The sequence below is a fragment of the Gossypium hirsutum genome, chromosome A05 (genome assembly GCF_007990345.1).
Source record: "Gossypium hirsutum isolate 1008001.06 chromosome A05, Gossypium_hirsutum_v2.1, whole genome shotgun sequence".
Lineage (NCBI taxonomy): Eukaryota > Viridiplantae > Streptophyta > Magnoliopsida > Malvales > Malvaceae > Gossypium > Gossypium hirsutum.
Window position 1 is genome coordinate 39,824,907 of NC_053428.1, and position 14,858 is coordinate 39,839,764.

Genomic DNA, 14,858 nt, shown 5'->3' on the forward strand with positions numbered 1-14,858 from the left:
TCACAAATCCACAAATGATTAAAGAGTAATGATCACATAAGATCATGACTATTCTATACATTCTCCAAAAAGTGACCAATCCAATTGAAACCCAACCAAAACTACTCAGTTCAATTTGATTGCTCATTTCGGTTTCTTACTTATGTTGGGTTGAGTCCAATAATGGTAAAAAGGATTAACAAAAACATAAAACCAAACTGAATGAACCAAAATTGATTGGTTTCTATCAAGCTTATTCCGTAAACCCACATTTTGTTCATCCCTAAACAATATCTCCAAAAAAGAACTGTAAGAGCTTAAAATGATTCATTCATGGCGAAATATGGAGAAATGAAGCATAAAGCATTCAAATATCTGAAACCAATATTTTTCTCAAATGCACAATTCAACTAGTTATCTGTCATATAATGCTACCACACCAAGGCATGTGGTCTCTGGAGGTGCTCCAGCATTAAGACCGGCAGGTGCCTATGCTGCTCGGATACCATGGCACAGAGGTGCCCAAAGGACAGCACTTAAAAAAGACTTTTTTATAACTCCCAAATCACCTTAGAACTATGTAGCTTTTCATAAATAAGATGAAACCCACAATTTAATCAGCCCTTGTAAACTTGGTACCGAATGCTAGGATCGGGCTACAGCTACTTACTCGTTGCCTTGCATGGAGGGAATGATCATATGCTGTCCTTGTGCCTGCATTATTAATAGAAAACTGAATCATTGAAATACGATAGGTTGCAACAGATCAACCTGCTACCAGAAACAAAAAACCAAGACAGTTTTTTCTTTCTTTTCCAGCATTTAGAGATAGATTAGCAAAAATAGACCAGACAGGTTTCAAGAAAGAACAAGGAGAAATAGTCCTTTCACAGCTAAAATTTTCAACAATTTTTGGTAAAAAACCCTGATCTTTTTGCACGGAGGATATATATCATGTAGACTACAAACTACTTCGTTGCCATTACAATGAAAAAACTTTTGCCCTATGTTATCCAAACATATGAAAGAACATAGAAAAAATTGAGTATACTCATGTTAAATACACGATCCTGAATCTCGGACTCTCAGAAACATATCTTGTTGCAAATGCTAATATGTACATCTATTATTTTACTAACTAGATAACATATTGAGCATAGCATAAGTTAGAGCTCTTGACTACCATCGTGTTTTTTAATTTTGAAACAGCCCTTTCATCCAATTCAGGCAACATGCAACATTTTCCCTATTACATACGCAAAAGATACCATAAATCGTTTTCCTTTAAGAGATATGCTGATAATCTATAGGCTATAGAGCTATGGTACTTAAACTTGGGTGTAAGAACTGGATATGAGCATATTTCTGACACAGGTATATTCTTTTCATTTCTTTCCCAAGTTATTTCCTTTTATTTGGGGAGTTTTTACAAGACCATATCCTCAGACCTATGTTTGGAATTGTGACGGACGCCAAATGTGATATATGAGTACTTCAAGAAAAACGAAGACTCAGAGCAACATAGCTATAGAAAGACCCTATATTAATCAGCACAGCTAAAAATAGGTGTACTCTGGAATCTGCATAATATCCTGCCATTACAAATAAGCATTTCTTTTCAAAGCTATACAATTGACAACACGGTGTTTATACATAGGCCAGCAACTAGACAGAAACACTAATGAAATTGGATATGGCAAAGTATGATGGTCTCTCTTATCACCCTGTAATGCTATTAATTGTTGCAACTAGCATGGGTTTAGGATAGGCTTGGCTTGGGTGTAGCTAGCTTTTGTATATACCTAATATCTAAACGTAGAAACATGCACCGTACATGCAAATGCAACATATGGACGTAATATCTAAAAATCTTTTATATAATATTTGCTACGAGTACATTTTCCTCAAGTCTTTTTTATACCAGATTTATCAAATTTGATCGCTCTTTTCTTACAAAACAGTCATTATATTAGCTCTCAATTTGGCTAGACAGGGTGTCACACAGAGCAGTGGGAAGTAATAGCCTCACATGCCCTTGAAAGCGTGTAAAAGGAGTATTAGCTGCTGGATGAACTTTTGCTGTCCCGTACTGCGATCAAGAGCAGAAAAAATGAAGGGCAAAAGGGAAGGAAAATGGGGTTGATAGCTTTGCAAAAGGCTTCCCAATCCAACTATCTAATTGTAAGTGTCCTACACGAGTATGTGTTTATCATAGGCACTTCTAATTTTTCTAGAAATTTTCATATATTTGGAAGACTCTAATAGGGTTACATCCCATACCCAGGTCTGGAAATGCTCTGGAGAAAGGTACTTAGAAAAATATGAAAAGTCGGAACAACAATACAAGCTGTTAATTCTTGAGTGATTAAAGATGGAACACTGTAGAATCAAAGGGTCAGTCAAATTGCGTATTGGCATTAAATGTGATCTACAATGTTTGATTAAATGACAGTAAAATTGAAGTAATCATATGTGCAAAATCATGCATGGAAATAGTTATCCAATCAGTTGATTTTAATAAAAACTATAATATTGTAATCCAATCATTCATCCATTAATCATTTAATGTACAAGTACTCGATCCACAATGGAGAAGAAAGTTTCCTAAAATAATCAAGATACTGGTGTGCAATGCTTTACCTAATCCAACCCTTTATTCATTCATCAAAGATCAATGTAGGATTGATGCATTTTTGTTAAAAACCCTGAAGTGGCAAAGCCTTTGGTAAAAAGAGAACTCGGTGTGGTTATTGAAATCGAATCAATTTCACACTTTTTAGAATAGGAAACCAGGTGACTAGGAGCGAAGACCCACAAGAGAAAAATTCAATTTGTAAAATAAAGGTTAAAATGAGAGATAACCTTGAACCCCAAAGATACTTTACCCAAACTAGTGAAATTGTTGGAAAAAATAAAATGCATGGTGCTAAGGTAACCAAAATAAAATGGAGGACTTGAGGCACAGAAACGAAAATATTCAACTATACCAGAACAATCTGGTGCTAATCAAAGCCTGACAAGTGAAAATGTTTACAACGAAATTAATGAGCAGTGAAACATTCAACAATGCATTCTTAAAGGAAAGATACATACATATGTATATTCATAAACAACAAATGAACAACCTTGTAGAAAAAATGAAAAATAAGAAAGACGGAAAAAAGAGAGAATTACTTGGGAATTAATATAGTTCAATGACCCCTGGATTGAAAACTGCAGAATTTATTCGCCGCCAATGCAAAAGAATATTGTAATGTCAGTTGAGGAGTTCACAAAATGAAAAAAGAAATGCCAGGTATATAAAAATTTTAGTGCAGAAATAGTAATATGTACTGTTCTGACTCTTCATTTTTCTTGAAGTACTGATGTACAACACACATCCAACACATATCGAGACACGGTTATAGGTATCTGACTGTCCAAGGGCTTTGAATACATGGGAAAAAACTTTGAAAAATTTTAATATACCCATTTTAGACTCATACCCATACCCGACATTCATAGCTGAGTCTTAGTAACAAAGACAGGAATCTAAACAAAATCTTAGTTTCACCTGTGGATTTTGGGCAGGAAGAGCTCCGGCTGCGTCTCTTTTAAAAGATCCATCACCACCACGGGCTGATCCCTTGGTGTCACCCTGCCAATTAGAAAGTTTGCGGTTAATGTTTCCCTTTGGCATTGGAGACACTATCCAAGTAAACTACAAGAAAGTATATTAGTGGTAAACAAAAGAGCATAATTACCTCCAACTGTGCATCATGTTCATTCCGAATATAGCAGTCCCAGGATAAAGGCAAAAACGAAAGAAATAGTCAGATCAAATAAATAAAGACTGTGAAAATGTCAGGAATCGAACATCAAGTTTTGTAGTTCTAAATCATGTCAATTGAGACTTAAGGCTAGTTTAATATTGTTGTTAAAAAATACTTGTTTTAAGAAAGTTTGGGCTTAAAAAATGTGGTTTAGAAATTTTAAAGGGTTTGACATTGTATTGAAACGTGCAGTGAAAAATCTAAGAGTAGAAAAAATGTTTAAAATAATCAAAAGTTGAAAATGTGAGGATAATAAACTTATTTTGTCCAAAAGTACGCTTCCAGACCACAAAAACTCCATTTTCTTGGCTTTTTTATTTGAGTTATCAAATAATGATTTGAACCACGGAAGCCAAATATTTTTACTCGTTTAGCATTGTGTTTGCAGTGAAATGCAGTATTTAAGGTAAACTGGGCCTAAATGGTTCGCAAGACAATGATGATAAACATAAAATTTTAACTCCTAATTATGATAAATTGACAAATTGGATCAATTGAAAAGTTCGTCAAAAGTTAGAGCTACAAGCTAAGAAAATCAAGCAGAAAATGAACTAAATAAACAAATAGGTCAAAAGTTAAGGCCCACTTACCTCCCTGTATCTGGCAAGGTATATTTTAAGTGGCTCGATATAGTCTTCGAATCCTAATGTTGCCATTGCCCACAACAAGTCATCTCCATTAATCGTCTTCCTTTTCTCTTTTTGACATTTATCACTAGCCCTACAAAACAAACAGCCAGAACCATGTTCAGAAAACTTAACCTGAATTCTGACAAAAAGAATATTAACATACAGAAACCTAAATTTTCATTAACACCAAAATTGAACACCAAACAGAATAGTCATTAACATAAAAAAACATCAACAAGCAAACCAATGAGCTTTCACACCAGGCACAACGAATTTCTTGTTCACAGGAGAGAAGGAAAAAAAAGGCTCATTAAAATGCAAAATCCCATCATTCTAAACAAAAGCCTTGTCCGACCCAGAAATCAACAAAAGTTGGAATTAAGAACAAGGATCCTACTTTCTCACATAAACTAAAAATTCCCTTTAAAACAAAACTAAAGAACAGCAATAAGCATCCAGCTTTCAAAACACCAGAAAATTAGTATGTCAGAAACAAAAGGCAACGTCTCAGTCACATCAGCCACGTCATGAAACACCAAATTCACAATTTACAATTCATATAAAACATAACCAAGTTTCACAAATTACTGAGAAACAGTAAAAATGAAATAAGCACCAATATAAACCACCGTTTGTCAAAGAATCTCTAGCTCGTACAAAAAGGGCTCAGAATACATCATAAGGTTGTGTTTGAGAATTTAGAATTCAAATTTTACATTCATGACTATTTTTCAAATTCATTGATTTGTTGAATGTTTATTTAGTGATGAATTTGAAATACATATGGATATTTGCAAATCTGAAATTTATGTTTTATACCTTCCAAATATATAAGCATATTGAATCATAACTAATCTATACATAATGTAGGCATTTCATTGTCACAATTTATATATATAACAAACGAAATCCAAATCCAAATTATAAACTCATGTTTCTGGACATAATATAATGTTATAATCCAAAATCCTATGACCCTACCTTATAAACACCAAAATCGCATCCAAGTAAAATAAACTCTAATCAAGTCACTCCCAACTTTAGTAATTTCCTAAAAAGTCACCAAATGTTGCAATCTAAAACACATAACCGAGTTCAACACTAACCCCATGTGCGAGTAACATATATGCTAAACATCACATTTGAAACAGAACTCTGAGTCTCAAAATGACATCCCCATAATTTCAAAATCATCAAATTCTCAGTTAAACAATTTGAAGAAACATAAAAAAAAATTCCCAAAAGAAATCAATAAAACCAAGATTAAAACTTAACATACTCGCTAGTGATGAAGCTGATGAACTCGGAAACACATTCTTGAACGGTATCTTTAGCATCCTTAGCAATTTTCCCATTAGAAGGCAATGCTTTCTTCATGATTCTACTTATATTAGCAATTGGGAGGTAACGATCTTGTTCCCTCACAGTTGACTGAGGACTGCTGTGCTCTCCTCCACTCTCATGGCTCCCTCCTGCCGGACTCGTTGGCCCTCCTCCCATACCATCCGCCATGTCCCCAGAAAACCTAAATCACAACTAAAATTCACCAGAAAAACAAAAACCCATTAATGGTTTCTCAATCTTTTTACAAATAAAGAGATACCCAGACGCATATATGCTTAAAGAAACATCAATCCATCCATACAAATACGAACATGTCAAGCCATACATACAAAAATCTCAAATTCAACCAAAAAAACAAAAACTTAAAATATTTATCAGTATTTTAGCAAATAAAGAGATACCCAACTGCAAATATACTTAAGCACACATAACCACCTAAGTAGATCCATTCATACATAGAAATACAATCATGCCATACATAAAAAAAATCTCAAAACTTCCAACTAAAAAAAAAAAGAAAAAAAAAGCGAACTTCAATTATTAAATCGTTTATCAGTATTTAACAAACAATGAGGCGCCAAGATGCATATATGTCAATCACAAAATAAATTTTTTTTTTAAAAAAAAGCATAGATGCTCGTATACATACATACATACATACATAAAAAGCATGCCAGTTACTGATTTTTCATTATTTTCAAAAATAAATCCATACGCAGATGCCTAAGAGATATATACATACATGCAAACAACAAACATTTAGGGGTTTTGAAGAAACAGTAGAGAGGGAAACCTGAAGGGAAAGGAAATAGAGAAGAAGAAAAAAGGGATTTCTCTCTTATTTGGCGCGAGGGGATTTGATTGGTTAAATTATTTGTTTTATTTGGTGCAAGGAATGAAAGAGAGATCTGACGATGGAGAAGAAAGGAATGATAGAAAAAAAAATGAAAATTTGAGAGAGATTTTTTCTCTTTGTCGTTGAAGCAAAGTTTTTTTTTTTACGGCATCTGTATTCTAAAGCATCTCTAATACGCATTTATTAAATGAATGTTCTTTTTAATTAATTTTTAAAAATAAAATATAAAAAATTTACAGTGATTTACCAATTTTATCGAAATTTTAAATTATCTTATTATTTTAACTTTTTAATTTTAGTTTGGTAGTGAGCTTTTTAAAAAAAATTAAATATTACATTTTTTTAAAAAGAATTATCTTGTAGATTTAATAATTTATCTATTTATTAATTTTTAATGTAATTTCGGATCACTTTAAAATAATTTTTATATACTTATATAATCTTAAATAAATAAAAATATCTAAAATATAATATATTATAAAAAATTTGAATGGTTATTATAAATATTTGTTATCAGATAATTAAATATTTAAAAAAATTAAATTTTAAAATCTAAAATCTAACTTCATTATCTAACTTTATCATCAGGTAATTACATAATTAAATGAATATTAAAATTTATTTTAAAAATCAAATTATGTAGTTCAATTAGAAATAATTAGATCATCATCAACAAATGGTTTGATATAATAGTAAGGTACACTGTACTCACAAGTGAAGAATCCAAGTTTCAACTTTAAAAATAATATTATTAAGAGGAGCAATCACGAATTCTGAATATAGACCCTAAAACGGACATGAAGAATAAAAAAGAAATTTTAAATTATTTACATGTTTTACTTTATTTTCTTATTGCTTGATCATGCCTTTCTTTTTTTTCTTTCTTATAATAAAATTGTTGTGACACTTTTTTAGTTGTTCTGCGTGGGATGATGTTTTTGTTGGGGTTTGATTCTACTTGGGTTGATCTTGTTATATATCGTGTGGAGATTGTCTCCTACTCAATGGTTGTTAATGGCAACTCGTATGATAATATGTGTCGTACGTGTGGAATTCGATAGAGGTGTTCATTGTCTCTTTACTTGTTCCTCCTTTGTAGCCAGTCTTTCTTTATTGCTTCATAGGGTTCATGTTTTGGGTACGGCTATCGGTGTTAAGGTTAGTCGAGGTGATCCATCTATTACCTACATTTTCCTTGCGGATGACAATAAAATTTTTAGGGAGGTTTTAGTTCTGGGTGTGATTCACATTCTAAATATTTTGCGTAAATATGAAGCCTGCTTTAACTAGTTCATTAATTTTAATAACTTCTTACTCTTTTTTACTCTAATGTTTCTGTCAAGATTCAAGAAGTTGTTTTACAAATTTTATATGTTCGTATGATTTCGAATTCGAAACTAATTCTTACTAATTTGATTTCAATGATTTATGCCTTTAAGACTTTAGCACCTTATATCTCAGGACATGTACCCAAAAATACAATAAATTTAAGTTTTTGTTATTGAGATCTCAAGGCATGTTATTGATGTCTTGAAGCAAAAAAAAAAACTACAAATCATGCAATTGTGTCCCTAAATTCACCTAAACATGTTTAACATACAATCAAACCAATAACAACACATTGGATACGCCAAAACAATTCCGTAACATACAGAAATATAACACAATAGATAAAGATTTCAACAAGCAAGTATTGTGAAACAAATAAACTATGCTTAAACCATATAAAATTATCCTTAAAATTGGTCACCAATATGGTATCAACACATATACCACATATCAAAATACTTTCAAAATATCTAATTAATATCTAATTACTAACAAATGAATCTCTCATCCACTTTTTAGAATAACTTAACTTAAAAAATTTAGCATAAAATTGAATTTTCCTATACCGATAAAAATCGAGTTGTGATAGAATTATTGAAATATTTATCTACAAATATCAAAAAGTAGTTAATATTAATATTTCAAAATTTTAATTTAATATATATATTTACCTGTAGACTATACTCTAACATCAAAAAATTATTGTTCATCTATATTTAAAGTTAAAATAATTTTTATTAAGTTAAAGTTACTTTATTTTTTAAAACATGTTTTTTCATTTACTTTTATCTTTATCATTTTGAAAGGAAATAGAAAAGAAAAAAAAAACTACATTATATTCAATGTTTCTTATATTAGATTAATTTAAAATTTTTTATTTAGATGTAATTAATAGTTAAAATAGTTTAATATAAGCATATTCATATAGTTAAATGATTTGAAATTATTTGAAAATTTTGTCTTAAATTATTTGAAAATTTTGTTAATAATATATGGTTCTCTTTCTTTAGATATGAAAATAAATATATATATCTGGTTGAATTTAAAAATGTAAAGTTATGTGAAAGTATAATATGTAACTATAATTTTAGTGCTATAATTTATTTTTTATTTTTAAAGAATTAAGCAATAACATAATATCTCTTTTTTTATGAGGTAATCTAAGAATTCATTTGGTAAGTATTCTCCATTTTGATCCAATCAAAGTGTTTTTATGGGTAAATGTAATTGTTTCTACGCTTCTACACGAAACTCTTAAACTTTATCAAAGGTTTCACTCTTGCAGTGCATTAGATATAGATACCCATATCTGAAATAATCATTTATAAAGGTTACATAATAATTGTAATCACCTCATGCACTAATGCTCCTGGGGCAACATACATCAAGTTCTAATGATTGAACAACCTTCGTCTCTTTTGCATTAAAAAAATCGCTTAGTCATTATATCTTCTAACAAGATTCACATTGTGAAAGATCAACTTCTTAAGTGTACTTAATGTGTCTTCTTTCACAAGTTTTATGATTCTTTTTTAGTTAATATGACCAAGTCTCAAATGCCAAAGGTACACCTCTTTAAAGTGAGAGGTTTTAAGCTTCTTATTCATGATTTCAGTTTTAAGCAGTATGTATATCTTTGGTTTGATAAAGTAGAGATTATTTATCACCTATCCATTACAAAAAAGAGAGTGACCATTTTTAAATAAATATGCAATTAAAATTAAGCTTCTTTTAAAACTAGATACATAAAAAACGTCTTTCAAAATAATCTTTCTAAAATTATTAGAATAAAGATGTACATCTCCCACTGCTTTAGTCATAACATTTGTCCCATGTCCAATCCACAACAAGAGGCCTTTATTTTTAAGATCTTTCATTTCTTTGAACCCATGTAAAGAAACAAAAACATGGTTAGTGACTCTAAAATCAATGACGTAATGGTCTATTGAATCTTCCACCAAGCAAGTTTCAACCATTAAAAGTTTTATATCTTTTCCTTTTGTGCCTAGGTAGTCTTTCCACTCTTTACAGCTAACCTTGAAGTGCCCTCTCATATTGCAAAAGAAAGATTTGGACTTAGATAAGTCTTTAGGCTTTCTAGTTCTCTTCCTTTCCACTTTAAGTGGCAAGAGGACTTGCTTTGTTTCTCTTAACTTGCTTTCTCTTTCCTTTAAAGGAAGAAGAAATAACTAAGTTAGCATATGCTTTTTGAATAGGTTGATCACCATTCAACATCAACTCATAAGATTGTAGTTCCTTCATGAGTTATGTAAGTGTCAACTACTTGTTCATGAGGTTATATGCGACCTTAAAGCTAACAAAATCTTTCAACAAGCTTTTGAAAACAATCTCATTTTGTATGTTCTGGTCTTGCTCAGCCATCATTGTCCCTAACCTCGAAAAGTATCTCATAAGAGAAATCATATGATCTTTGACCAGAGTGTCGAGTTTTTGCTAGGCATTCATCAAACTAGTTATCACTGACTGTCGAGCCAAAATAGCTTGGCCTCCGAACATGTCCACTAGTTTATCTAATGCCACTTTGGCAGAATCACAACTCTCTAGTTGCTTTAGTAACGTACTAGTTATGATTTCTATTATGTATCAAAAAGCTATCTGTCAGATTCCTTCCAATGAGCTCTTGCCTCAACATTGTTAGCCAGAAGACATTTATTATCAAGGATGAACTTACGTTTCTCACAACTTAAAATAATGTTAGGATTCTTTTTTTATGTCTCATAGTTGTTTTCGTTCATTTTGTTCTCAGTTAAGATATTAATTAAGGGAGTTGGTGTCATTTTCCGACAAAAAAAAAACTTTCATCCATTAATTATCTTTGTAATAAGTAATATTCCTAAATTTGTTTTGCAATATATAATATGCATATAAATGATGAATATGCCTTACATTAAACTTTGAACACATTTGTAAGCATTCACACATATTAAGAACATGAAGTTTCATCTAATTAATACGTAAACATAATTCATTAAGCATTCATACATATTAATAATCGTTTCATATTTAGTAATTATTCTAACTTAAATAGAGCTTCATAGAAAGCTACTTAACTAGAATAATCTTGAGTGTATAACTATCAACTCAACACCTATCATAATATGTACAACGAATAAGTTATTGTAATGAACCAAAAGTTACGGTATCGGAAATTGAGTCTTGAGTACTGTTTCCGTGAAATTTATTCATGAATATTTATTAGAAATATTTATGAATTATAGTTGAATGGTTATTTAGTGTTTAATTAAGTGAAGTAGCTTGAATTTAGTTTAAAGGATTAAATTGCATAAGGAATAAAAGTTTAATTATAGATTAAAGAAGTAAAAGGGACTAATCTAGCAATTAGACCCTAAGTGCCATGTGTGTGAATGTATGATATAACATGTGTAATAGTTGGTATATATGTGTAATAGCTATAAGATATTTTATGTTATAGCTATTACACATGTTAATTTTATATTTATTATAGGTTAATAATAATATAATATAGTATAATGAATAAAGAATAATGAGTAAAGAAACATAGAAAGAGTTACAGAGAGCAAACGTGAGAAAGAAAGAAAGAAAGAAAGAAAGAAATAGAAAAGGGAAATTTGAGGATTAAGGCCCTAAAGCTTGATTGGTAAGTTGTTTTAGCTCATTTTCTTATGATTTTTATGTTTATGGATGCCTAATTCAAAGTTCTACATGTATGAGGTTAAAATGAAGAAAAATAGAAAATTTTTAGATATTGATTTAGTTGAATAAATTGAGGTTTTATGGGTTAAATTGATAGGAATTGAAGTTAGAAGTGAAAATTGAGTGATTTATTAAAAGAATTCTAAGTTAGGTTTAAATAGGGATTAAGTTGAATAGAGCTCAAAATTTATGTTTTATAATGAATTTTATGAGTTAGAAATTGTTAATGAGTTGATTAAAAGAGAATATGAAGCTTAAGTTAAAGAAAAAAGATTAGTAATGGAAAAAGGACGAAATTTGAATTTTTGTAAAAGTTTGATAGAAAGTGAAAATGTGTTTTATGAATTAGTATATTGATGATTTTTAATTGTATGATTGTTAGTAGCAAACGTAGCACCGGATACGTCATCAAAGAAAGGAAAAGAGAAAGTGAACGAAGATATCGATTAAATTCGATAAATAGTGGTTTGTATTTCTATAAACCGAGCTTAATCGTTATTGCTATATTTGATATTTATATTGTATGAAAATGTGAATGAGGTAAGTATTTTTACCATATTGAAATGAATGTGATTTTGAATACCCTATTAACAGTGTTGGGCTAGTCGGATATAGTTGACATGTCATGGGAATTGGAAGTATTGGGATATTCCGACATTGAGTCGATGAGACACTATGTGTCGACTACTGTTAAAGTTTCGGATTTGTTCCGATGAAGTACTTTGTGTACTATAATGTTAAAGTTCCGGATTTGTTCCGATGAAGCACTATGTGCTTATCCAGAAGTGTGGGTTGGATCCGTGTATCCGTCAGTGTCCGAGTTATGTTAATAAGGGTAAATAAAGTAAAGATTATTAAAGTACTGATTGATATTGAATAATAGCAATAATGTGTTTGAATTACCATGTTTTAAAGTTGATTAAGCTATTGTTTATAGAAATACCACTGAGTGTATTCTCAGCGTACGATTTGTTTCCGTGCGCAGGCTAGGTACGAAAGTATAAGGACTTAGCATACAAGCCGATCCCCGAACTCAAATTGGTGAAGTTTCTATCTTTTTGGAAAATGGCATTGTACCTAGGATGTCTTTTGGTCATTTTGAAAGTATCTAAGTTGTTAAGTGATATTTTGGTATGTTTTGTAAATGTTACCAAAACCTTAAGTATGGTATGTTTTGATATGTTAGTGAAGAGTAATAAGAGGAATTGTTGGTAAATGTTGTAGAGAGAAGAAATGAAGATGTTATAAACTTAGTTATCAACATTTTATACTAAAACAGATTTGGACAGTAACAGTAGTCCAACTTTGAAAATATACCAAAAATAGTATAAAGTGAATTAGATAATGAATAAATATGTAATTGAAGCTTAATGAATCTGTTTTTATATGGAAGAAACAAAATAGGTAAAAGAGTTGTATTTTATGAGATATTTATGTTTTGGTGAAACAGGGTTAGAACAATTTCTAGATTCCCTGTTCTGATTTTAGAAATTCACCATAAATTGTGTATTAAGAATTAGAACTCAAACTTTATATGTATGGATTCCTTATTGAGTCTATTTTTAATTGAAACAAATGGCATAGTCATTGGATTTCTGTACAGGAATAAATTTGATTCGTAGTGCACAAGGGTCAGAGTAGTTGAACCCTGAAACAGGGGAGACTTTTTCTAATAAACTGTACTAATTGGCCTGACCAAAAAAATTCTAGAAAAAAATTAATAAGTAGATATATGAGTCTAGTTTCAGGAAAAATTTACGGAATTGGATTTCGAGTTTCATAACTCGAGATATGATTTTTTTAGCGACCGTGACGCAGATGGATAGTTTACTACGAAAACTGTTTAAGTGCTAAGATAAGTTTTGTAATGTCTCCTGCTTGACTCCGGCAACGGTCTCGGGTAGGAGGACGTTACAGTTATCGTGGGGCAATATCAACAAGTAATATATATGAAATAGTTGTCCTCTTAAAGGAAACCTTCTCAGTAAAATCCAAATGATAATACTTATTGTAAGGTGCGGTCGGGGTAAAATTGACTCCAAGTAATATCATGTCATTACACAGAGACCGTTGATAGATGTCATAGGTCTTGTTTAGAAACCTTCTCCTATTTAATATTTTAAAAGACATGCAAAGTTTTTATTTTCAATAATGAATGATTAAATATGCAATGACAAGTACATACGACATTCTTTCCTTAATCTGTATGCATGCTTATATCATATATGTATGAACATACTTTTTTCAAATTAATCTCATCGCATTTTATATATAGCATGCTATAATATTTGCAGAAAATAAATTGGCTCTGACTAGTCAAATGTTTCCATGATTCCATTCTAAAGAAAAAATAAATAAAAAGATTACAATAGTTCTCCTAAAACATTATTTGGGTATTTTGGTAAAAGTCAAATATCTTTTTGGTTTCCAAAAAAATACTCAAATGCGCTAAAAAGATCCCAAAACTTGAAAATTCGAACATGTGGCTGAAAGGGATCTACCGTAGGCCACTTCTTTCGCCACCACCACTAATATCGTCACCGCTACCAGCCACTGGAGCTGTCGGCCCCATCACCGGCCATTTTCGGTTAGTTCTTTCAGGTTTGTCTTATCTTGTTCAATTTTGGTTACATCATTGGTCGTCTTGTTTCTCCAGGGTTCATCAGAAAATTTAGGGTCCATATATTTATTGTCCATTTTTTACTCACACCATTTTTTTGTAATTTCTAAAAATTAAAATTAAAATAAAACCCACGTGGGGATGATAATCCACGATCTAATTATATAACACAAAATTTATGCAAAACCTAAATTACACCCAATCTAATTTTTAGGAATTACAACTTTTGACAAAATTATTTTATTATATAAATAAAACAAATTCATAGTCCAAAACATGCATCAATTTTTTAAATAATGTTATATCTTATTTCAATTTAATCAAATAATGAGAGAAATAAATAAAATTCAATATCAGTTTATACTATAACATAGCACAACCTAATTTTGATACCAATCGTTAGAAAAATCAATTTATAGAATAGTTATTTTAGGTACAATGGAAGTTCTATAATATTCTAAAATCGGCCTGTTGTGTTATTTATTGCAATAAATTTACTCAAAATTATACATGTGCTTTGTAGGAGGCAAACTAAAGTCGATCTCAACTTTCTACCAAACAACCTTCTCCACTATTCTCGAACTACGAATTGC

At 30.7% G+C, this 14,858-nt stretch overlaps 1 protein-coding gene across 3 annotated transcripts; it reads right to left on the reverse strand.

The window, feature by feature from the left end:
* Window positions 1-283: 283 nt before the first annotated feature.
* LOC107957333 (nuclear transcription factor Y subunit B-1) lies at window positions 284-6,777 on the reverse strand. Of its 3 annotated transcripts, none has more exons than XM_016892837.2 (7): window positions 6,558-6,777; window positions 5,700-5,956; window positions 4,382-4,511; window positions 3,723-3,728; window positions 3,533-3,616; window positions 3,154-3,192; window positions 284-693 (listed from the first exon to the last, which is right to left on the reverse strand). In XM_016892837.2, the coding sequence occupies exons 2-7, from the start codon at window positions 5,930-5,932 to the stop codon at window positions 646-648; spliced, it is 540 nt and encodes a 179-aa protein (XP_016748326.1). In that variant the 5' UTR covers window positions 5,933-5,956; window positions 6,558-6,777; the 3' UTR covers window positions 284-645. The 3 variants fall into 3 exon arrangements, with proteins under 3 accessions (XP_016748326.1, XP_040968325.1, XP_016748329.1); XM_041112391.1 differs by having other exon boundaries at window positions 6,507-6,777; XM_016892840.2 differs by lacking the exon at window positions 3,154-3,192.
* Window positions 6,778-14,858: the final 8,081 nt, after the last annotated feature.